Below are 22,682 nucleotides of genomic sequence, written 5' to 3' on the forward strand. Positions count from 1 at the left end.
ATTATTATTATTATTATTATTAGCCTATAGCCTACAAAGTCAAGGCAGATGTATTTACACATACACAGGCAGGAGACTTTTACTTTGAATACTTTACAGCTTGCACCTCTGCCCTTTTAATTATTTAAGTAGACTAAGTTATATCAGTTTTGAAAGAAGATCTGTTGAAAGATTTTTTGTAAATTGGGACATTAAAGTATCGGAATACTTTTCCTACCACTGCTTGATCCCTGCGACATTGACATTGATAGCACAAAGCAAAAAGACGGCGTATCAAACAAGTCTATAATTTGTCCTTAATCATCAACAGTTTGATAGTGTAACTTCAGAAATGAATCTTTAATGCCTGTAATATCTCTAAGGCTATAAGCAATTTTAAATTGCTCCATATTACACTGACTGCATAGCCTATTTCTCCAGCAAAATAGCTCAGTGTCCACAGGTTTCCACCGCCGATAACATCTCGTTATTCAGCTCAAAGACGACCCTCAGTGGCCGACTCTCTGCTATGACAGGCACAATTACTGTATAGCCATCAAAGCTCTGTTGTATCAGTGTTATTAATTAATGTCCACTTCTGCACAGTGTGTATGTATTTATCTCATCAACACGCAGACAGCAGCGATAGCGGGATGAAATCCTGAACCTGTGAATCGGGACGTTTCTTTCTGTGTATGGCCTATAGAAGGTAGACAATGTTTGTCTAATTGTTATTGATCGTTATTATATTGCGGTTTCACCTCAAAAGCTAGTTCCCATACCGGGAGTCGAACCCGGGCCGCCTGGGTGAAAACCAGGAATCCTAACCGCTAGACCATATGGGACTTGCGCAATGAAGACGGACCGCCCAGTCATGGAAATGTGCTTTGTGAATAGCTGCTTAAATGATATAGATCTACATTTTAAAACCCCAGTTGTGATTGAATTATGGGACTGCCTATGCTCTTTAGAATAAAATAGATCTTGCTCATATTTCATTGGGGACGCTCCTTCCAGTGGTGAGTTAAATATTATTTACTGACTATATTGCAATAACGACAATATCAGTATTATGAGATTGGTTGTGTATTATCCAGGTCAGTGTATGTTCTGTTTTAATGAATGGCCTATTCTGATTTTCCTTTGTGAGTAACCTGATTTTCATGATAGGGATCTATGTTAAATTAGTAGTTCAAGAGACACAACTGGATCATTTATATTAAACTCCAGCTCTCGTTTCTGTGCAGGGGTTTCATTATCAGCCTAAATGATAACGATTATCCGGTATTTTCCGTTTACAACTTAGAAAACACTTTTCATCCTTTAAAATCCGTGTTCTTTCATTGCAGATCTAATCACAGTAACCTCTCCTATCAGGAAAAATGTTAATTGATCGCATTTTTTAAAAGGTTTATTTCATGAATTCATATTTTATGGTAGACAGTTTAACTTTTCGTCGTTGCTAACAAAGTGAAAAATAATAGCAATAATAATAAAATTATTTTAATTAAAAAACGTATCCAGTTGTCTGGTGGAAGCGGCTCCACACACACTCGGAACCTTCGTTTCCGATTTGTTGACATCCGGCGCGTTTAGATGTTACATCTCCGACGCTTCCCCTGAAACAAGCGAACTCATTCAAGGGTTTGTGAGTGGAGGTAAATTAGTCTAACAAGTGTATTTAATTAGAAGTATGTCGCGGATTTATTGATATATGTTGTCTTATTTTGTATTATAATGTCTGAATGTGGCAGTTGGACTCCTGTACGGACTTCCGGCCCGTTGTTTCTCTGATTGTCGCGTCACTGAGCTAGCATGCTTGCTCGGTATCGCAGCTAACACTAGCTAGCTAATCACCCGGTGTTACGGCAAACAGCCGTCCTTACTTTTGATAATTGCTTTAACCTCATAGTCCAGGAGTGGTTCCTAAACCAGTCTTTTCTTTTTGCAGGTCCTGTGTTAAACGTTAAACGATGTTTTTGACTAGATCGGAATATGACAGGTAGGTGCAACACAAACTGCTTTGTCATTTATTGAGCGCTGCTCAGTGGGGATGAGCAAACTTAAAGAGAGACACAGTTGTGTTCAGAAGTTCTCTGTGCAGGCCACTTTTGATTTTGACTGCTTAACTGAATCTAGAAATACTCTGTGTCCAACCTTTGTTGTAACTTTGTAGCTGTTTGTTGCAGGTAGTTAGTTAGTTAGCAGCGAGTCAAGTTATTGTGCTTTCACTTTCGATCTTTTTTTTTTTTTTTTTTAAGAAACCTTTATTTAACCAGGAAACTCTTATTGAGATTAAAACGTTTATAAGAGGCAGGTAAAACAGTGTGCTCTTTTTAAGTGGTGACTCTAAACACAACCCACACTTAATGAGAACTACATTTATATGTTGGCTGCTCAAATTGTTTTCCACCAACGTTGAACTGATGACCATTATTAATATTCATCCTTATTCACATCTGCCTTCTAGAGGTGTGAACACATTCTCTCCCGAGGGAAGATTGTTCCAGGTTGAATATGCCATAGAGGCTATAAAGGTGAGTATTATGTGCTGAATCCCTTCAGTTTACTTACCAACTCTTCTGTGTGATATTGTGTACTATCCTTGAAAATGAAGCTTATGAGTTTTCTTTGGTCTTGCTTTCCCAGTTGGGCTCCACAGCCATCGGTATCCAGACATCCGAGGGAGTGTGTCTGGCTGTAGAGAAGAGGATCACCTCTCCGCTGATGGAGCCCAACAGCATTGAAAAGATTGTGGAAATTGACACTCACATCGGTAAGAGGAAAGACAAACTTAATGTCGGCTACACAGATAACTGAATCTCAAATTTAGATGCCGACTGGAGACAATTTGGGTATATACTGTAAGTTAACTTGACAATGTAATTAGCTGGTTTCTGTAACCATAAAGTAGATAAAAAGTTGGATAAACAACCCGTTGTTCAATTACACTATATTTATTTTGCATATTTCGCATGTTTTGTTTATTGAAAATACAAACATGTTATACGGAGTCAAAGACCAGGGAAAAACTAGGGGAAACTTAAATGGCCAAAAGTGATTCCTTTCATGTGAGTTTGATCAGGGGCAATGATTACACCCTTATATATTGCATAAGTGGATGGCTGCAGCATGTGCAGGACCTGCAGTTTCTTAATTTTCTTTCTTTCTACCTCAAAGGTTGCGCCATGAGTGGCTTGATAGCTGATGCCAAGACTCTTATTGACAAAGCAAGAGTGGAAACACAGGTATTAATTTGTAATATAAGAAGTTCACTGACCTTGTGTTTTACCTGTGATTAACCTGCACATATTCCTCCTCAGAACCACTGGTTCACTTACAATGAGACGATGACAGTGGAGAGTGTGACTCAGGCTGTGTCCAACCTGGCACTGCAGTTTGGAGAGGAGGACGCTGACCCCGGTGCCATGGTCAGTCACCTAGCTCATCTCCATGCTGAAATACTCACCTGTCATAATGTTTGATGTAAACTAGCATAACCTGTGTTCTTCTCTCTCTGCTCTGTTCTTCTGTGCTGTCACATATACAGAGTCGACCATTCGGTGTAGCACTGCTGTTTGGGGGAGTTGATGAAAAAGGACCCCAGCTGTATGTGAAGACTACTATTTCTCCACCTTTCATACTTGGAATTTTAAACACAAGCATGTTCACCTATAAGTCTGACGTAACCGTTATTTGTTTGTGAATGCAGGTACCACATGGACCCATCAGGAACCTTTGTGCAGTGTGATGCTCGGGCCATCGGCTCAGCGTCTGAGGGAGCACAGAGCTCTCTGCAAGAGGTCTACCACAAGGTACAAACCACTGCATAGTATATTTAACGGGAACATTAGCTCAGCAAATTGTGATCTTGATAAGCTGCTATTTTGTGTGAGTTGGCAAATGGTTTAATGGAATACATTTTTTAAAATGTTCTCAACCAATATAGGCACAAGTCATCTAAATGAAAGACATGTGAATGACCAGGATTGAAGTCTGTATCTTTTCTGTTTGTCCCTCTCTCCCTGGGTCACTGACAGTCCATGACATTAAAAGACGCCATCAAGTCGTCTCTCACCATTCTGAAGCAGGTGATGGAGGAGAAGCTCAACGCCACCAACATTGAGGTTAGTTCCTCATTTCTCACCCAGTTTCTGAATACTTGATTTTATTACATCAAGGTGTTAGTCTTAGCTTGACTTAAATTCGTTTTTTAAGTGTGCACAGGACTGCCAGAGTTTAAATACCCCAGGTTTCATGCAGGCTTTCTCAATCTGTGTCTCGTCTGTAGTTGGCAACAGTAGAGCCCGGGAAGACCTTCCACATGTTTTCCAAAGAGGAGCTGGAGGATGTAATCAAGGACATCTAGAGCAGAAGAGACTTTAAAGTCTTGGTTTGAGTTCTGAGCAGGAGAGGACGTGGACGTACACCTGGGCTGAATGTCACAACACAACCACAACTTTCCATCAGCACATTCTCCTTGCTGCATTCAGAAATTTTTGGATTGCTTAAGAGTTTTCTCTCTTTGTAATGTGCTAATTTTTACTTCTTGTCTCTCGGTATCTGTACAACTCTGTACAGGAGTCTGACCAGCACTTATAACTGAGCGGCAGGAAACCAGGAGGGGTGGGGGGGTATTTTTTGTTACGAATCAGTACTACAATTAAACTTGTATTCAGAAAGTGGTCTGACTCTTTCAGTTTTTGCGTATTTTTTTTGTGTTGTCTTCTTGTTTCAAGTATGATGGTTGTTTGGTTCTAACAGTGGGATCTGAAAGTCTGTCCATTACAAAAAACAATATTTGTTTAATCATTTATCAGAAATGAAAACATATTTATTTTATGGGTTTAAAATGCTTACCATATTATTGAAGAGTAAATGTTGGATGTCATCCCCCATCTTTTTCTCCCACTGTCTCCTATCACTATCAATAAAGGCTAAAATAGCCCCCAATAATATTAAAAAGAAAGTATCAAGTATTTAAATTCACAGCCTTAACCTTTTACTATTACATTTATTATACTTTTCAATGCATCTTTAAATACTTGCATTTTGAACTCTTTTTTTTCACTTTTTAAATTCACATTACCACATAATCCTTTATTTCCCCACAAACAATGTTTCTCCCCACATTTTCCTTTCAATTATAGACAGAAAAGTAAATTAAATTATTTTTTAAGCTTTGAGCTTCTAATGTGACATTTAAAAATGGTGCTATTTATATGTTAATATGTGTAAATAATCAGGCACCTCTTAAATCATTTCTTGGGGAGACAAAACACAAAAGTTGTACTTTCACTTAGGTTCACTTAGGAGACTTTTCCTATTGTGGGAAAACTCTTATCCTTCAGACTGTTATGGTTTTGTTCTGTTTCTTGGAATCATTAACAAATTCAAATAATAAATTCTCCATTACGAGACAAAACATTTTTCTGGTCTTTGCGCCGTCTTTCCACAAGGGGGCAGTGTAACACCAGAAAATATCTGACATCTCAGTTTAGGAGGACTCCTGCCGTCCAATGAGATTGCAGGTTATTCTGGTCCTGACCAATCGCTTGCCGCGGTTGATGGGCCGTTATTAAAGATGCATTTGGTGGTGGAAGGGGTGGGGGTTAGGGGGACGCAAAGTGTCGGGACACAAGTTGCTCGCTGAGTCCAAAGTTGGGCAGTCTTCTTGTAAACATGAACCCCGTTTCTTGCGTGTTGGCGCTCGGGTTGTTTTGGTCTGCGCTGGGCACAGACTTCCACGAGGGAGAAAACGTTGTCAGGGACAAGGAGCGACATGGTTTAGAGAAGTCGGAGCTCGCCAAGAGCAGCGCAGGACTGAATGAACAGACATGTACAGCTCTGCCTGGAGTAGAGGCAGCCCTACTAAACAACACACATTCTGTAAGTGACTTATGCGACTTTCTTTTTACCCGCCATTGAGAAGTGCCACTAAACTCTCTGAAGAGGGGAAGTAGTCTTTGCGTGTTCCTGAGTGCTACTTTAATGTGTGTGTGTGTGTGTGTGTGTGTGTGTGTGTGTGTGTGTGTGTGGTCACTCAGCACATGGAGGTGCTTATAATGTCCAGACTGTAAACAACGACTCAAATAGATGCACATCATTTAACAGGAGCTTTTCTGATGATACCAGATGAGAGGTTCTGATTGGACAGCTTCCTGTAATGTGAATGATGTGAGATGTGAGTCCTGCATCTGTAGAAATAAGAGGTGAAACGATTAGTCGATTAATTGATCAGCAGAAATTTAATTTGCAACTGTTTAGAGTCCATTGGAATCTACTTTCAAGCAACATGCCAAACTTCTGATAGTTATAGCTTCTCAAATGTGATGACTTTGTGCTTTTCTTTGTCTTAAAATGTAGATAAATTACTATAATTTGGTTCTGGACAGAAAAAGATGTCACCCTGAGCTCTAGAACATTGTAATGGTGATCTTTTGTCCCAAATTTCTGGCGTTTCATCAACCAAACAATTCATTGGTTAAATGGTTTAAAATAATGATTAATTGTTGCTGCAGATCATAACTTCAAATTGCTTATTTTGCCTATATTCTCAATTATGTCTATTATCTATTTAATGTGCCTCACTCAACTGATTCATTGTAGTCTGTAAAAAATGTAGCCTCATAGCCCACGGCTGTCAATCTGTCAGTTTATTTTTGCTGAAACCAGAGAATGCTTAGCATTTTTACATTGAAAAATGACTCAAACGGTTAATCAATTATCGAAATAGTCGACACTTCATTTGCTGTCATGGACTAGGGCGACTACACTAAATCAGTCGCCTAATTGTTGCATCTGTAATCACATTCACAATGATAGGAAATATAGAAAATCTGAAAATACTGGAGAAAGTGGAATTGCTGAAATAATCTATAGTCAAAATAGATGCCAAAACAATCGCCATATTGTTTCCACTCTATCTGTTACACTCCTTTTTAATTGATCTGGATTAATCTAGGTCGTCATTCCTGCTGACTCTGGGTTATCACACTCTGATGGTCTAATGATGCGCGCTGAATGGAAACCGTAACTACAGAGATTCCTAAACATTTAGTTGTGTTCTTCCAGCCTGGCAACAGGAGGGATAGTCAGGTGATATTTGTATGTTGATGTCGTCCTCCATACAGGACTAAAAAAAAGGAACCACTCCTGCTGTTTCTGTGGTATTTTGTACCTGTGATCTAGATCAAATGCAATCCGTCTCATCTTAACCCTGATCCTACCTTATAATAGACCAAATGACTCCTTCTGTTATTTTATTACTGAACATGTTGTAATAGGAAGCACATGAAGAACAACCCGAATGTCAAGAGGAATGTTCAAGAATAACAACTTGGTCCAAAGCTACAGAGCTCCACAGGACAGTCTTCCTGTTTTGTGTGTGTGCGTGTGTGTGTTGGTGAGTGATGGAAGAAGTGAACGTTACATCATTTCTGTGGCTCAGACACCTGGTCTAGCTTTTGAGCATGAAAACGATTCGGCGTGCTCACAGAGAGCTGACTCCTCCCGTCTCCTTTGGGCTTTTCTCCCTCACAAACATTCCCCACGATTTTTCTGCTGGACTTGATCTGAGCCCCAGTGTGGACTTAAGTCTGAGTTTTCTGTCATCAGACAAGGTGGCGTGAGCATTTAGTATATGGCTCTGAATGAATAGATCAGACAAATAAAACCTATTCTTACGCTTCTTTTTGTGCTATTTTAGGCCTGATAGAGTACACTGGATGTGTTTTATGTTTGTGTAAGGTTCATTTAGCTGACTCTTTGGTTTACAAACTAGCTTGCTGTTTCTTCCCCCTCACCCCCCTCTCCTTACTCTGTTCCGTTCGCTATCCCCGCTGGCCAAAAAAACGTAGAGAAAAAAACATGTTCTGTTCTCAGGGTGAAGCGTAACTGGGTCGCAGCCAGCTGTTGGAGCACCAAGAAAAGCAGCAGAGATGATGTTCCACATGGTGCGAGAGGGACAGGGGTAGAGAGGGAAAGAGAGCCAGAGTTATGGAAAGTATGGGTTTGTTGATGTACCGGGAGAGACAACAAACTAGTGAAAATAGAGAAGCACTTGTGGACTTATACGTGTATAATCCGTGTTTGCATTTAATTGCATCCACTCTCCACCGGTCAATAAGCGCACAGAAAATGAATCAACAACAATTTTCTGAAAGTCAGTTTCCATCTCGAGCTTCTCACATGTGAGGATTTGCTTTGATGCTTTGAGCTAATAGCTAACATGCTCTCAGTGACGATGTTAAGATGCTGATGTTTAGCAGGTTACCATGTTAACCATCATAGCCGGTTAGAATAAACACATAGAACAGCTGAGGCTTATAGGAATATTATTTGTCTTGTAGATATTTGGTCATAAACCAAAGACAAACTGAAGGTTTTGACCTGATAATGTTGTTATATAACATGCTAAGGAATCACCAGAGTTATTACAATTCATCCTGACGGGAACATGAATGTGTGAACCAAATTGAATGGAAATCCATCCGGGAGTTGTTGAGATAATTCAGTCTGGACCACGGTGGTGGTTGCCGTCCCTCGAGCCACGCTGCTACCATGGGTAAAAGCAAGTGAAACAATTAATTGATTATCTAAATAACATTCTGTTTTGACTAATTGATTAAGCAACTAATCATTTCTGCACAAGATTGAAATTGTGATTTATTTTTTTTTTATTTTTTTTTACTTTTCCTTACATTTTATATACTGAACAGTCAAATCAATAATCGGCATGATATGTTGTAGTCATCCACTTCTGCTCTTGTAACAGTAAGTATCGAATGGACAACCCAGCTTACGTCTCTGCCCACAAAGCTTAGCCCAGCATCATAGGATTGGGCTACACCGCTTCATCTGTTAGATCAGAGCCAAGAGTGTTTGACCCCCTCTTCTGAAGTTTTATGTGTGTAAACACGGCTGCAGCAGGAAGGTTAAAACCCAGAGCAGAAGGAATAAGGAGCTCATTGTGTTGCCATCTGACCTCTGAGAGAGGACTTCACTGTGCTCCCACCCACCGACACTGTATTACTGAGTCTGCGTGGATATATGTGTGTGTCTGTTCATGCACAGTAGTGTGTGTGTGTGTGTGTGTGTGTGTGTGTGTGTGTGTGAGAGAGAGAGAGTGTGATACTCACTTGTGCAACATTGTTCACTTTTGAAAGTTTAATGTACTAACACACCTTGAATGCCAGAGTTTCATGAGTTGAGATGCAAATGGAGCTCAGAGGAGCCTTTTTCAAAGCAGATGTGAGCCTTTAAATGCAACATGTGATACAGCATGAGGTCATGTCTGGTTTGTGAGGCCATGTCCATCCAGTTCAGACATTTATCTTTGATTTTTATTTATTTTTTTGCTGACTAATGAGTGTCTTGTCTTCCCTTCTCTGCGTCCTTCTACACTTCTGGTTTTCCCATCACAGAACAGAACAGAGTCATCTTAAGCTCTACCTTGATTCCCTTTTCCGTTCCCTATCACGTGAGGCTCCGTTGCCCTTCCTCCAGTGAGATAAGACAGCAGACTACCATACTTTTCACTCAGACACAGCTTTCTCAGCCTTTTGCTTCAGTTGACCTGCTGTATAATGCAGTTGTTGATTGTTTGGGTTTCAGTCTCAGTGAGCTGTAGCTGGTCAAGTCAGCATTTGTCCAGTCAGGGTTTCAGGGAACAGATGTGGAAAACACCCCACTGGTTAAATTGAACACAGGTGTGCAGGCAGCTGGAAGAAGCATTTTCAAAGGCCTGATCTTAAGTCAATAGACAACATGAGACCTGTTGACCTGCAGTGACCTTGTCTGTTGTCATTATGACTGGACTAAGCATGCTAACATGCTAAACTACGGCGATGAACATGGTAAACATTATTCCGGCAAAAAATTCAGCATGTTGACAGTGTGAGCATGTTCGCATGCGCTGCTTTGCCTGAGTACAGACTCCCAGAGCTGCTAGCGTGGCTGTAGTCTAGTTTAGTATCTTATATAATGCTTTACTTTCCTAATTCACCAATCATTTCACTTGAATTTTATTAGTTTCTCAAATTAGAACTCCTGTACACATAGTTGTGTAGTCTCTGTATTCTGAAACAAGAACTGATAGTTCTCTGTATGTTTTTACTATTAAGTATGTTAAGAATATTAAAATCAGTTGGTTTTGTAGAAATCTTAACTTTCAGTGTGTTTATTCCAGACGAAACAGCAACATCATTAATTTACATAATATACACCTTCTAAAAAGCCAGTTATAATCTTAAAGATACATATTATGAGTCATAAAGCACAGACAATCAGGCTAAGACCAGGAAATGGCTTTGTTTAATTATAGTCTATTAAACTGATGTTTTCGTTGTTTTGTCAGCCACCTGTCACACTGTTGTTGAACATGATAATTATTGTAACTTAACGCTATGACACGTCACCAGTTTTGTGAATGGTTTTTAGATCTGCATGTATATTTAGATGGAGGGGCAGATAAATATTCATAGTTTGCCCACTTATTTTGTTCCGGTGACAAAGGCATTTAGCATTATGAGTGAAACGTTTGATTTTCGTTTGAGTCCAGACCTAAGTCCTGCTTAAACCTCAAGTGTGACCAAAACACATTTAACTCATATCTACAAACCATAATAATACTTTACTTTTTAAATGTTTTATTTGGCAAGTATGTCTACTATTGCATAAATGAAAAGGGAAAAGAGCAGGAAAAAAGAGGTTGAGAGAGAAAACTGACATGTAATAATGTTCCTTGGACAGATTTGAAGCCAAAACACTGTGGTTTAATGGTATGAGACTGTTGGGAGGACAGGACACATCATTCTTCACATTTTTGAACTGATCAACAGATTAATCAGATGACTGCAAAGGAAGAGCGGAGGAGCTGTCAAGCAAGCAATCCAATGATCAATAGATGAAAGAATAAGTGGGTGCTGCGAGGGTGTGATGAAATGATTAATGTAGAGGAGAGATGGAAAGTTGTGTTCAGTCCAGTTTCCACTGGACTTATTTACAAGGAGTTTCCAGTAGGCAGACCTGGCCGTCTCCTGTGGCTTTATAGAGCTGTATGCAGACTCTCCAGGGCTGGGCTCACCTTGTAAACATCTCTGCTCTGCCAGTAAAACAGAGGAGGGGAGAAACCTTACTCAGACTCCAAACAATGTGAACTGTGGCTAAATACGTTGCTGAAATGACCAAACACTTCACTCTGGATAAAAAGACTGGAATGTTGTTTTCACTTTCAACTCAATACCTCTGATATTATGCACTGAGGGTATTTTTTTGATTTTATTTTGAACTCTAAATCTTCTATATAAGAAATGTATTAATAAATGTATGACAAGTAAGGTACATTTTTGTATTTTGTTTAATGTCAGAATAGAATACCGTCAGTCTACTGTATCTGTATGTGTGTTCTTGCTGTGCTCGGGACATCAGTAATTGTCTTGTTCCCTGGCCTCAGCTTTGTCATTTAGGCAGGAATGTAGGTCACACACGCAGAGTGCATCCAAATGGCTGTGTTACTTTGGACAGTAAGGACAGTTCATTCTGTCTCTTCGGCTGCTGTGTATAGCATCGGAAACAAACTCACAAACTTTCTTTTGTTCTGTGTGTTTTGTATAACTGTTTCTCAAACGTTTTACACCACCAATATTAGGCTCTCCCAGTACCACCATTATGACCAACATTGAACTACACTAGTGCTGGCCGACCCTATTCCGCTACGGACAGTTCAGGCAGGAGGCAGGTTGAATCCTGCAGTTAAAAAAAAAGCCATCACAGTTTAGCTCGTAACTAATTATGGATGTATGGATGCTACGTTCATGAAAATGACTGCGTAGCTGGCTGATATTGAAACAAAAAAATACAGGAGCGGCACAACTTATTTTAAATTACATTTTTAATAGTAATAGTTTACATATTATTATTCAAAATTTGATAGTACATTTTTTAAAAATGTTTAAATAGTTTGAGAACCCGTGTTTTAAACTAAACTCTGGACTCTTGGGTGGGTATTCTTCAGTTGATGTCCTGACACATTAAATGGACTGTACTTGTGTAGCGCCTTTCCAGTCTTCCGATCACTCAAAGCGCTGTACACTAAGTAATCCATTCATACACATTCACACATCGATGTACAGCATTGGGAACAATATGGGGTTCAGTATCTCGCTCAAGGACACTCTGACGTGCAGCAGGAGAAGCCGGGGATTGAACCGCCAATCTTGCGATTAGTGGGAGACCCAATCTACTTCTTGAGCCACAGCTGCCACATTAAGCAATATACATCATATCAAACTCAGAAATATTTCAAATAGTCCTACATGGTGGAATTAAACTCTATATTATTACTGATTGATGGTTTTCTAAAAACGTGCCCTTTTCTTTTCAGTTTACCTTCGAAGTGGGAAGAATGGGTTCGCTGTCACTGGCCTGGGTGGGAGATGGATCAGGGGTGAGTTTGTTCACATGATTGAAAATATATAACTGTAAAAAAAACAAAAGTCAAATTAAGAGAATCCAAGACGTCGTACAGATTGTTGTGTAACTCCTCCTGCTCTCCTCTCCTAGGTGCTGCTGGTCTTGACGACATTTCAGGTGCCGTTGTTCATGATGCATTTCGGCCAGTCTAACCTCTACAGGAGGTGAGAAATGCCCGATGGTTGATGAAATCGCTAAATGAAAATAGAGCAGTAAATAATTTGTCATAGCTGTGGTCTGAGGGTCTAACTGCAACCTTGTCACTGTGTCAGTGAAGACTATGGGAAGTCATTCAAGGATGTGACTCACCTGATCAACCACACCTTCATCCATACTGAGTTTGGCATCGCCAGCAGCCCTGACCACTCTGGCAAGGTGAGCTGTTTGAGGACAGCAAAAGTGTTATTCTTAGTGCTGAAGATGCATACCTTCACACTGCTCCTTACACTTACTGACACTGGAATTTATGTGGTTTGTGGTTTGTCTATAAAGTACGTACCTTTGCTTCACAATAATGCAACAAATCATAAAGCTCCGCACTCTACCGTCTTTCCTTAGAGCTCCTCTCTGTGTTTGGTTTCAGGTGATGCTCACCGGTGACGTGTCAGAAATCGGGGGGTTCCGGCTGTTTCGCTCGAAGGACTTTGGCATGACTTTTGTTCCAACTGACCTGCCATTTGAGCCCCACATTCAGATGTTGTACAACCCAGGAGACTGCAACACACTTGTGACACTAAGTATCACGGTAGTAGCGTTGATGCTTTAGACTAAACCTCTAATCTTAGAGATTTAATGAACTAAACTAATCTGGACCTACTTACCACATGCTTCTATTTCACTGAATACTCAAAAGTCAGTGGATACTTTTTTTTACTGAGTCTTTTCCCTCCAGTTGGACCTGTGGCTGTCTGAGGACTTTGGTGCCACCTGGAGGAAGATCCATGACAGGGTTTGTTTGGTCAGATGGTGAGAATTGCCCTCTACATCATCTGTCAGTTTTGTAATAACTTCCAAATACAGAAAAGAAATGTGGTTTCTTGTTGGTACCTAATATGTAACAGATTGTATATTGAAGTACCAAGACATTAGGGACTGTTAGATAATTATTGAAGTGGTGAGTTGGCCTGAACCTTGTGTTTTTAAAAAAAAAAGCAAGGTTATCCATTTATTGCTGATCCTTCCTCTGGTTTCAATATATGTTAATGGGACAGTATATTTTACATATTCGCAAAAGTGGAATTAGAAATTGCCAAAATTATGGTTAACATATATAGTGTTTTTTTATGTACCCAGCATTCCTGATCCCTATTTTTGAACTAATTAAACAATTACTAAATGTGCATGATATCATAGGTTAACTCTTTGTGATGCATTTAACTTACTTTAGTTCAAAGCGCTGGTGACTGCTGGCTAGTGTAAAAAGGGTGCATTCTTTAGTGAGAGAATATAACTAACTAAAACCTACATATTGGACACGTCTTCCGTGGTGGATCCGTGGCGCGCACACAGCAGTAAATCAGTAAACAGTAAATCTCGCTAGAAACAGATACAATTAATGTGTATTTCTGGGGCATGGAAAAATTTAAGAACAGCTAAAATAAAAAACAACAACAAATCTGATTACCCTCCCTTCAGTAAAATAAAAATGGATAACCACCTCCACCACTAATTCGTATACAGAGAGTGAACCTACAGTAACCTTTTATATGTCATTCATTTTTGTGATTGGTTTAGAGTGAAAAGCCACATAAAACACTGTCCATCACTGACAGGGTGTGAAACAAATTGCCCGTGTTTGTTTCCACACAGCCTACATATGCATTTTTTCTTTTGGTATAACAGGAGTTTATGTGTGTGTTCTTTGTCCATTGTTGTTATTCCAGCTGTCTTGCTTACCACAGTTTGGATCACTCTCCTGACTCTGGTTTCCTTTGGGCACCAGAGTTCACATGAGGTTGTGGTGTCAGCCTGCGGTTGTTAGCGCTGCATTGTGGGAACATTGTGATAGCTCTGCAAGACCACAGCTGTCATTTAGGCCCCAACCTAAATTGACTGCAGAGCAAGGGAGCTGAGGCTGCTGTCAGAGTGAATCATGAGTCAGCAGCGGCATTCTTATTCAGCCCACAGTCCTTGAACCAGCAGAATCTTGTGCAGTGTGAAAACCTTCGTCCCTTTTGGCAATGAACAAAACCAGAGAGGGCTTGGAGTGCAGCCTATGGGTCGATGCGCGCCTTGCTCACACAGCACTTGGATGCAACCACAACCATAATCTGTGATCTCTACAAATTCCAAAAGTGGATTTACATTTGAACTCAGACAACTTTCAGATGTTAAAGAATGTGCGCACAATTAGATTTTTCCTTTCTCCAGATTCCTTGCTTTACTGTTTCTTTTTGTCACGCACAGGGGTCCAAAAAACAGCATCTACTTTACAACGAACTATAATGGATCATGCAGTAAGTAAAGACAATATAGTCATACATATAGATGCAACTAAGGAATACATCTAGTAACTCCACTTACTTTCTGTTAGATGATAGAGGAATGTTGGCGTTGAGGAAGACGGCAGACTATGGTCGAAGTTTCAAGACCATCGCAACAAGAGTTTACTCCTTTGTACTGGGAGGGCGCTTTGTCTTTGCTTCCATTATGACCGGCACGGTATGTTTGAGCATGTGTCTTTGCTTCTTGGCCTTTTATTAAGAGCACAATGTGTGTGTTTCTAGTAATCTGCCTTCATCTGTTTTTATGATGAATACAGTATCTCTTTATGCACTTGTGTTTCTTCAGACATCTGTGTCACCCAGTAAAATATCTGTACAAATGTTACCCCCCTCCGTGCATTTTACGAGCTGCTAGCAGGCCATTCCACCCAAATTACAAAAAACATATTTTCTCACTCACTCCAAGTGGTATCTAGCCATTCAAATAGTTTCTGACCCCACGTAGAATGCAATCTGTAGCTGGATAGGAAAGCATGTGTTAATGCCAGGTGTAAATGCATGCAGTATGCTCTGTGATGGGAATGTGATCAGATCAGCCAAACCACATCAGGAGGTGGTCTGGCTCATATTGTGATCAGATCTCAGCCAGGTATGAAAGCAATCCGTACAGCATGAACACATTATGAAAGAAATTTGCCCAGCCAGTTGAAAGGTCACCTAACTCCACCTACACCTGCTGGCATAAGATGCAAGGCTAAAGCTCAATTTAGGAGCTGTAGCTAGGAAGTGTTCCCTCCCAACAAGTGACTTAAAAACGAATGAATGGCAGACCCACCTAATTTTCATACCAATAAAGATAACAGAGATCTTGATATTTTTCTTCCAAATACAGATCATATGATAATAAGAGGTGTACATGGGATATAAAGCATTTGTACATATTAAACTCCTGAAACATGCTATTATTATGCAGATGAAGTTTTTTTTTTTTTTTTGTGATTTAGCTGTACTGACCCTTTAACATGGCATATCTGCACCTTTAAGTAAATTAGCTGCATCTCTAACTTGTTTTTGTAATTTTCTTTTTATTGCTTTTCAAAAGAAGTAACATCACACAGAACAAAGACATCATATTCAGAAAAGAAAACAATAAAACTATTAACATGAATAAAGAAAGAAAGATCATTTCTTCTTTATTCATTGACATTACCTATCATGCTGCTATCACTTGGAACCATTGTAACAATAATATATACATCCTGTATCAGAATAATAGTAACAATCAGGGCAAGTATTACTGAACATATACAGTAGCTACTATTCACATGTCCAATAATAATAACACAAATCGGGAAATCACATTACATTGCTACCATTCACATCTAAATAATTGACTTCCACTGCTACGACTACTCTATTGGGCAAACCTCATCATAGAGTTATCCTTTAATGTGTCCTATGTCAGTAAGACTGGCAATAATGAATGTATAGCAGATCCATACTTTCAGTTATTTAACATTTTCTTCTAATTATGTTTGCTTGTATGTGTGTGTCTTAGGGTACAGAGCGTATGATCCATGTGTCAGTGGACGGAGGTGAGGTGTGGAACATGGCTCAGCTTCCTACAGTCAACCACGAGCAGTTCTACTCCTTCCTGACAGCCAATCAGGACATGATATTCATGCATGTGGATGACCCTGGAGGTCAGAACCAGTGAGGATGCTGATTGTGATGATTGATGTGAATGTTGATGTTGACATTGTTGGTATTTACAGATGATGCTAATAATTAACAATAATGATAATACAGAATAACCTTAAAGAGTGTGTGTGTGTGTGTGTGTGTGTGTGTGTGTGTGTGTGTGTGTGTGTGTGTGTGTGTGTGTGTGTGTGTGTGTGTGTAGACTCTGGTGCTGGAACCATCTATGTGTCAGATGACAGGGGTGCCGTGTTCTCCAAGTCTCTGGAGCGCCATCTTTACACGACCACAGGAAGCGACACTGACTTCACTGTTATTACTTCACTCAGAGGAGTCTACATGACCAGCATACTCTCAGAGGGTGGGTCTGCACACTGTGTAACATGTACCTACTTGTTTAAAAGCAATCTTCTGGTTATTTTTAAATAGCATTTTTAAAAAAGTCTGCAGTCTGGGCTTAAATAAAAAGTATAAAAATAAAAATAAATTATTTTTGCAGACGGTGTAGTGGAAACAGTGATCACCTTTGACCAAGGAGCAAAATGGCAGACACTGCGCAGACCACAGAACAGCCACTGTGACACTGAGACCTCAACTAACAGGCCTAACAGAGTGAGAGACACATACACACTTAGATTTATATAAACTATATTTAAATATACTTTTTGTTTCATTTCCATTATGTCTGGTGTGTTTTTATGTATGAAATGAGGCTGTTAAAGTAATTTTATTAAATCTGTTTTGTTGTTTTTCATCTGAAACTATGTGATGTAGTACCAATGTTAGCCTAATTATTGTTTCCTTACAGTGCAGACTTCACATCCATGCTTCCTACAGCACCACCATAAAGATGAACGTCCCCATGCTGCCTCTCTCACAGCCCAGTGCTGTGGGCCTCATTCTGGCCCATGGTAAAAAAAAAGAACCCAAAAAATCGTTATTAATAATTTCACTGCATGGTAAACGTCTTTATAACACCATTGCGCTCTGTTTCTCCAGGAAGCGTTGGAGACGCAGAGTCAGCTCTCTCCCCTGACGTGTACGTGTCTGATGACGGTGGTTACTCATGGCTGTTGGCTCTCAAGGGCCCCCATCATTATACCATACTGGACTCTGGAGGGCTACTGGTGGCTGTGGAGCACACCGACTTACCTGTCAACCAGATCAAGTGAATATGACTGAGCATACTAGAGAAGTTGTTTACTGTAGTTCTGTCTTTTTATCACTTGCCAGGTTGAAGTTTGTAAACTTGCCATTCTTTGCCCACCAACACCCTCAGGTTTTCAACAGACGAGGGGCAGTGCTGGCATACGTATAACTTCACCAGCAACCCTCTTTACATCAGCGGTATGGACAGTGAGCCTGGCTCTCGCTCCATGGACGTCAGCCTGTGGGGCCACAGGAACGACCACAGTAAATGGGTGGTGATCACCATAGACTTCAGAAAGCTCTTCACCAGAGAATGTGAGTGTGTGTGAGAATATGGGTGATAACTGGTTGGTGTAACGGGAAGTACTTAGAATGTTTGTGTATATGTATGTGCAGGTACTGAAGGGGACTATATACAGTGGCTGGCTCACTCTGCAGACCCCAGTGGATCTAATGATGGCTGTGTGCTGGGCTTTAGAGAGACCTTCTTACGCCTGAGGAAAGACACTGTCTGCTGGAACGGGAGGGACTATGCTGTCACTAAGAAACTGTCCCCTTGTCCATGTACAGGGGATGATTATCATTGGTATGTTCTGTGAAATATCAAAAAAGAACAAGTCTATTTTCATCCTGCACTTAGTGTAACCATGAGATTAACTGAACCAACACCACCAACACACGACTCTTTGTGTTGTTTCATTAACTAAGAAAAGCAGATTCTTGTTTCAGTTGTACCAATCAGCTACAGCTGAACAAGTATGTGTTTAGTTTAATGGATTTTAAAGGAGGTTTATCAGAATGTAATTTTCCCAAACCCACAGAGCAATAAACTAAAGATTAACAACTTTAAACTGAGGGCTTTATTTTTTACATGCAAAAAGATTTATACAGTTACAGTTATACAGTACTGTCTCAATAAATATGTAAGAATGCCATATAAGTTTCTGCTTTGTCTTACAGTGACTTTGGATATTACCGTCCAGAGAACAGCTCAGAGTGTGTGGAACAGGAGGAGTTGAAGGGCCGTCCTCTGGAGTTCTGCTTAAATTGGACTACTGAACAGCTCCAGTCTAGTGGGTGAGAATGCCAGATTTTTTTTGGGTGCCTTTAATTTGTCAGAACAACTGAGAAGTGACAGGAAAGTGGGGAGAGAGAGGGGGATGGTGTGCAGACATAGGTTGGAATCAAACTTCCTCTGCTCTTTTGCTCTAGTTTAAGAGACAAGAAACTGGAACTTATACAAAATGTTGAAACTGTATGCATAATTATGATAATGTCAGTTACAGGTCTGTCAACAGTAATCCAGGTACAAGCACTGTAATAAATGGCGAGCACCTCACTTCCAGAATCCCATTACAGATTACGCATTTAGGCTAAATGTTGGTTAGTAGATTTCCATTTCTGCAGCTCTTGTGCCTCTACACCTCCCTCCATTAGTGGTATGAATCTTATCTTCAGTTTACCAGCATGTCCTGCCCTTTGTCCTTTTCATTGAGTTTTGTCTTGCCTTTCATGTCTCTGCGTCTTCTTACATAGCTACCGGAAGATTCCAGGTGACAAGTGTGAGGGAGGTTTCCAGCCAGACAGGAAGGAGACAGACCTGAAGAGGATGTGCACCAGCAACGCCCTTCGTCCTAATTCTCTGGTCAGTTCTGCTCATTTACAGAAAGAGACAGGGTGGACTAACTACACAATAGAATGCCATCTACCTGGTTACATATTGAGACATCCTAAAAAAACAGGGGAACCTCTGATCTTCAGCATGGTCAACACTAAAGGTGTGAGTGAGCCATGTTATCAACCAAATGTACTGCAGGTTTTGAGTTAATGAATCCATCCACTACTGGTTTTCAAATGTGTTTTTGTGCATCGAGATACAAGATACAAGAGCAGGTGATGGCACTACAGCTGAGAGAGTGACGCAGTGTATGTATAAAGGTGTAATTTCTTCACATGTTCAGCCCTTTCTGTTTCTGTAACTCTTAACAGACTGAAAACAGTTCACCAAACACTGCCGTCATAGTGATGGTTGTCATAGTGATCCTTCTGATGAGTGGCGTTGCAGGCGTTTGGCTGGTTAAGAAATATGTCTGTGGAGGACGGTCAGTTAACTGTTTCATCTTTCTACAAACTCGCAAATAAACAGTGTACATACTGAATTTCAACTGTGTTTGTTTTCTAATGTGCATTATGTCCTCATCAGGTTCCTTGTGCACCGATACTCTGTTATGAGGGAACATGTTGAGGCTAATAAAATAGAAGGGGTCGATGATATTGACCCTCACTACATGGAGACAGGAAAAGCACAGTACAATGAAGACTCAGATCAGGTAGCAGATACTGTTTAAAAAGCACATTTTGTAGTTAAACTTTGATTAAACTATGATTATCTATGAACTAATATGCCTTGTTTGTCTCCCCACAGGACCTCTTAGAATAAGGTGGACATTTCTCCCCACTCAAAGGCTCTTCAAGACTAAATTTAATGCAGTCTTTCGTGGTGCCTGGGTGCTCCTGTTGCTCCCACATGCTGATTAACATCTTCTTCTCACTTCTCCCTTTCCCCTGGTGGCTGGAGGACTCAGCAGCAACTCACATTGCTTACTTGTGCCAGTTGAGTCTCCCACAAAAAGGCGAACCGGTGGTTTGGGGAGGGGGACAAACCCTGCGCAGAACAGAAGAAAGCCTCTGGGGTCCCCGGAGAGCTTTTGTTGTTTCTGTCACAAAGAGTTCCGTAAAGACCATCGAGTCTGAATATGTGCTCTGTTGTGCTCTGTATGTGTCCTTCCATGCTGACCTGAGAAAAGATGGTCTTTCATATCGTGATGCACTGCAGATGCACCACACGGAGGCTACGACTCGGACTCATAGAAAATTAGGGAAAGACTTAGGGTACAGCCAAGAATACAGAAAATAACAATTCGTATTTTAGCTCAGAAGTTATGTCTGCTGTCAATTAAGTAGTTTATTTACTCAATAAATGTAAAACTTGCAAGAAACATTCCTGTTGTGTATGGCGGCCATTTTAACATTCATCTTGTGAGTTTCACCAGTCATTAAAATTAGGAACCATGAGTTATTTTAGAAATGAGCAGTTTTTAATTTTAATAGCAACTACTGAGAGCACTAGTGCGTCCTTTAATGCTGCTGGTCTCCATTTTGACTAGTAGTGTTTGTGTTTTTACCGTACACTGTTTTTTACAGGTAAAAAATGAGCACAATTTTGATAGTATTCCATCAGGTGGTGCACTTTTCACATAACCCTTCAGTACACTATAATGTTTGTTTTAATGTAACTGGAAGTTCTTTCTTATTTTACGCCACCATTTCACTTTTTAAAGTAGTTAATATAAAATCATTACAAATATATTAATAGTCCAATATTATTCAAATATGTCAACATTTTTGTTTTTATCATTTTAATTATTATTAAAAAGTATTGTTAAGTTTAAATAGATAGAGGAGTTGGACTCAAATGTAGCAGTAACAGAACATAAAGATAAGTACAAATACTGTTTAAGACAGTTGCTATTGAATATGCAAAGATTATTATTAAAAGTGATTACTAGTGCTTATTTTAGACCAACTATTATTAGCTACCAGATAAAGTATGTTGAGAAGAAAGACACAAGAATGAAATAAATACTAGTCTTTAAATTTTAGTGCCTAGTGAAATAAATGTTAAAAGGGCCTGCCATTGTTCTGAAGATATAGAGTGCAGCTTCATACAACCAATCTTTTCTGCTCCCCTGTATGTGGTGAAAATGAAAGACTTGAATTATTGCCAAAGCACTTTTGTTTTTTAGTTTTCTCATTTAAGAGGTGAGTTTGTAGAGGTGAAACCTAACCTTAGCCCAGCATTATATGAGTATGAAGGTAATGCTAACCCGAACCCTTTACTTGAACTTTCTGATATTTCTGTGTAACCAGATGCATCAATATGTTACTGTTGTTGTGGTTGTTTTTATTATTTGGCTGATATTTTCCCCTTATCAGCCAATACCAATATGCATTTGTCTAATGATCTTAATGCATGTGCAGGCATAATCATCAAGATAATCAAATGTTTTTCAATGATCATCTTGTGTCTGTTTCTAATATGACAGTAGACAAATAGTCACAAAATGCTGTTATAATATAATATGAATTTAAAGCTACTATTAGCCAGTATTGATTGATTGTCTTTAGATATATTTGTGCATCCCAATTTAATAATCTCAAATATGTTGCAAAATATCCACAATAACAGAACTAATTTATCAGATTAAGGTGTCTGGTGGCCATAAAGAGCATAAACTTTATTAAATGAATTGAGTTACATCTTTTCCCCACACTTCTCTGTGTTATATGAATTGTTTAGATGAGATGTTGGCTGGCTACCATTCCTATCGTCTGCGATGTAAGAGCTGTAGCTTTTGACACATGCAGGCCAATGCTTGTTTTCTCCAGCAGAGTCAATAATATCCCAGCGAATAAGCTACTGTAATAAGCTGGCCTAATATAGAGGCATATTCTCAAGGACTGTTGGGTGGACTGTCAGATATGAAAGCAACTTCATATGCTCGATGCTTCTTTATTTACGCAACTGTCAGTAAGAACAAACCCAGATATTTACTGGATTCAATGATTTATTTTTGCACTGTATCTACAGATCTGTGAAAAAGTTGCATTTGTGCCTCCTTGTACATTTATTGTTTGAGGGCCATGATTTGTGATCTTCATTCCTTCTTGTTTTTCTTTACTGTTTGCCAGAATATCAGAGATGAGAATCTCTGAAGTAAACTATTCTGTAGCACAGAATTGTTTCATAACAATGTTTGCATTTATTGAATGAAATAACACTTTCTCTTTTACATCAGCTCAGTTGTGTTTGGATTTTGTTAATGCACCATTTCTACAAATTGATTGATTCAAAGCCCTGCAATATAAATTAAGAGT

General features: G+C 39.6%; 2 protein-coding genes and 1 non-coding gene across 5 annotated transcripts; 2 read left to right on the top strand and 1 right to left on the bottom strand.

The window, feature by feature from the left end:
• Positions 1–752: 752 nt before the first annotated feature.
• On the bottom strand, positions 753–824 carry trnae-uuc (transfer RNA glutamic acid (anticodon UUC)). Its single transcript has one exon. It is a non-coding gene; the product is annotated as a tRNA-Glu (tRNA).
• A 701-nt stretch (positions 825–1,525) lies between these two features.
• On the top strand, positions 1,526–4,664 carry psma5 (proteasome 20S subunit alpha 5). Its single transcript, XM_051413898.1, has 10 exons — positions 1,526–1,637; positions 1,931–1,981; positions 2,450–2,516; positions 2,629–2,755; positions 3,160–3,227; positions 3,303–3,410; positions 3,530–3,588; positions 3,692–3,794; positions 4,020–4,106; positions 4,271–4,664. The coding sequence occupies exons 2-10, from the start codon at positions 1,953–1,955 to the stop codon at positions 4,346–4,348; spliced, it is 726 nt and encodes a 241-aa protein (XP_051269858.1). The 5' UTR covers positions 1,526–1,637; positions 1,931–1,952; the 3' UTR covers positions 4,349–4,664.
• A 926-nt stretch (positions 4,665–5,590) lies between these two features.
• Positions 5,591–22,602, top strand: LOC127371184 (sortilin). Of its 3 annotated transcripts, none has more exons than XM_051413865.1 (20): positions 5,591–5,868; positions 12,365–12,427; positions 12,544–12,617; positions 12,726–12,828; positions 13,037–13,198; positions 13,346–13,419; positions 14,860–14,909; positions 14,987–15,114; positions 16,456–16,600; positions 16,801–16,956; positions 17,095–17,207; positions 17,404–17,506; positions 17,595–17,763; positions 17,875–18,059; positions 18,141–18,330; positions 18,705–18,821; positions 19,281–19,389; positions 19,734–19,846; positions 19,948–20,077; positions 20,170–22,602. In XM_051413865.1, the coding sequence occupies exons 1-20, from the start codon at positions 5,662–5,664 to the stop codon at positions 20,182–20,184; spliced, it is 2,406 nt and encodes an 801-aa protein (XP_051269825.1). In that variant the 5' UTR covers positions 5,591–5,661; the 3' UTR covers positions 20,185–22,602. The 3 variants fall into 3 exon arrangements, with proteins under 3 accessions (XP_051269825.1, XP_051269826.1, XP_051269827.1); XM_051413866.1 differs by having other exon boundaries at positions 19,948–20,074; XM_051413867.1 differs by lacking the exons at positions 5,591–5,868; positions 12,365–12,427 and having other exon boundaries at positions 12,550–12,617; positions 12,731–12,828.
• Positions 22,603–22,682: the final 80 nt, after the last annotated feature.

This window comes from Dicentrarchus labrax, unplaced genomic scaffold (genome assembly GCF_905237075.1).
Source record: "Dicentrarchus labrax unplaced genomic scaffold, dlabrax2021, whole genome shotgun sequence".
NCBI classification, from domain to species: Eukaryota; Metazoa; Chordata; class Actinopteri; family Moronidae; genus Dicentrarchus; species Dicentrarchus labrax.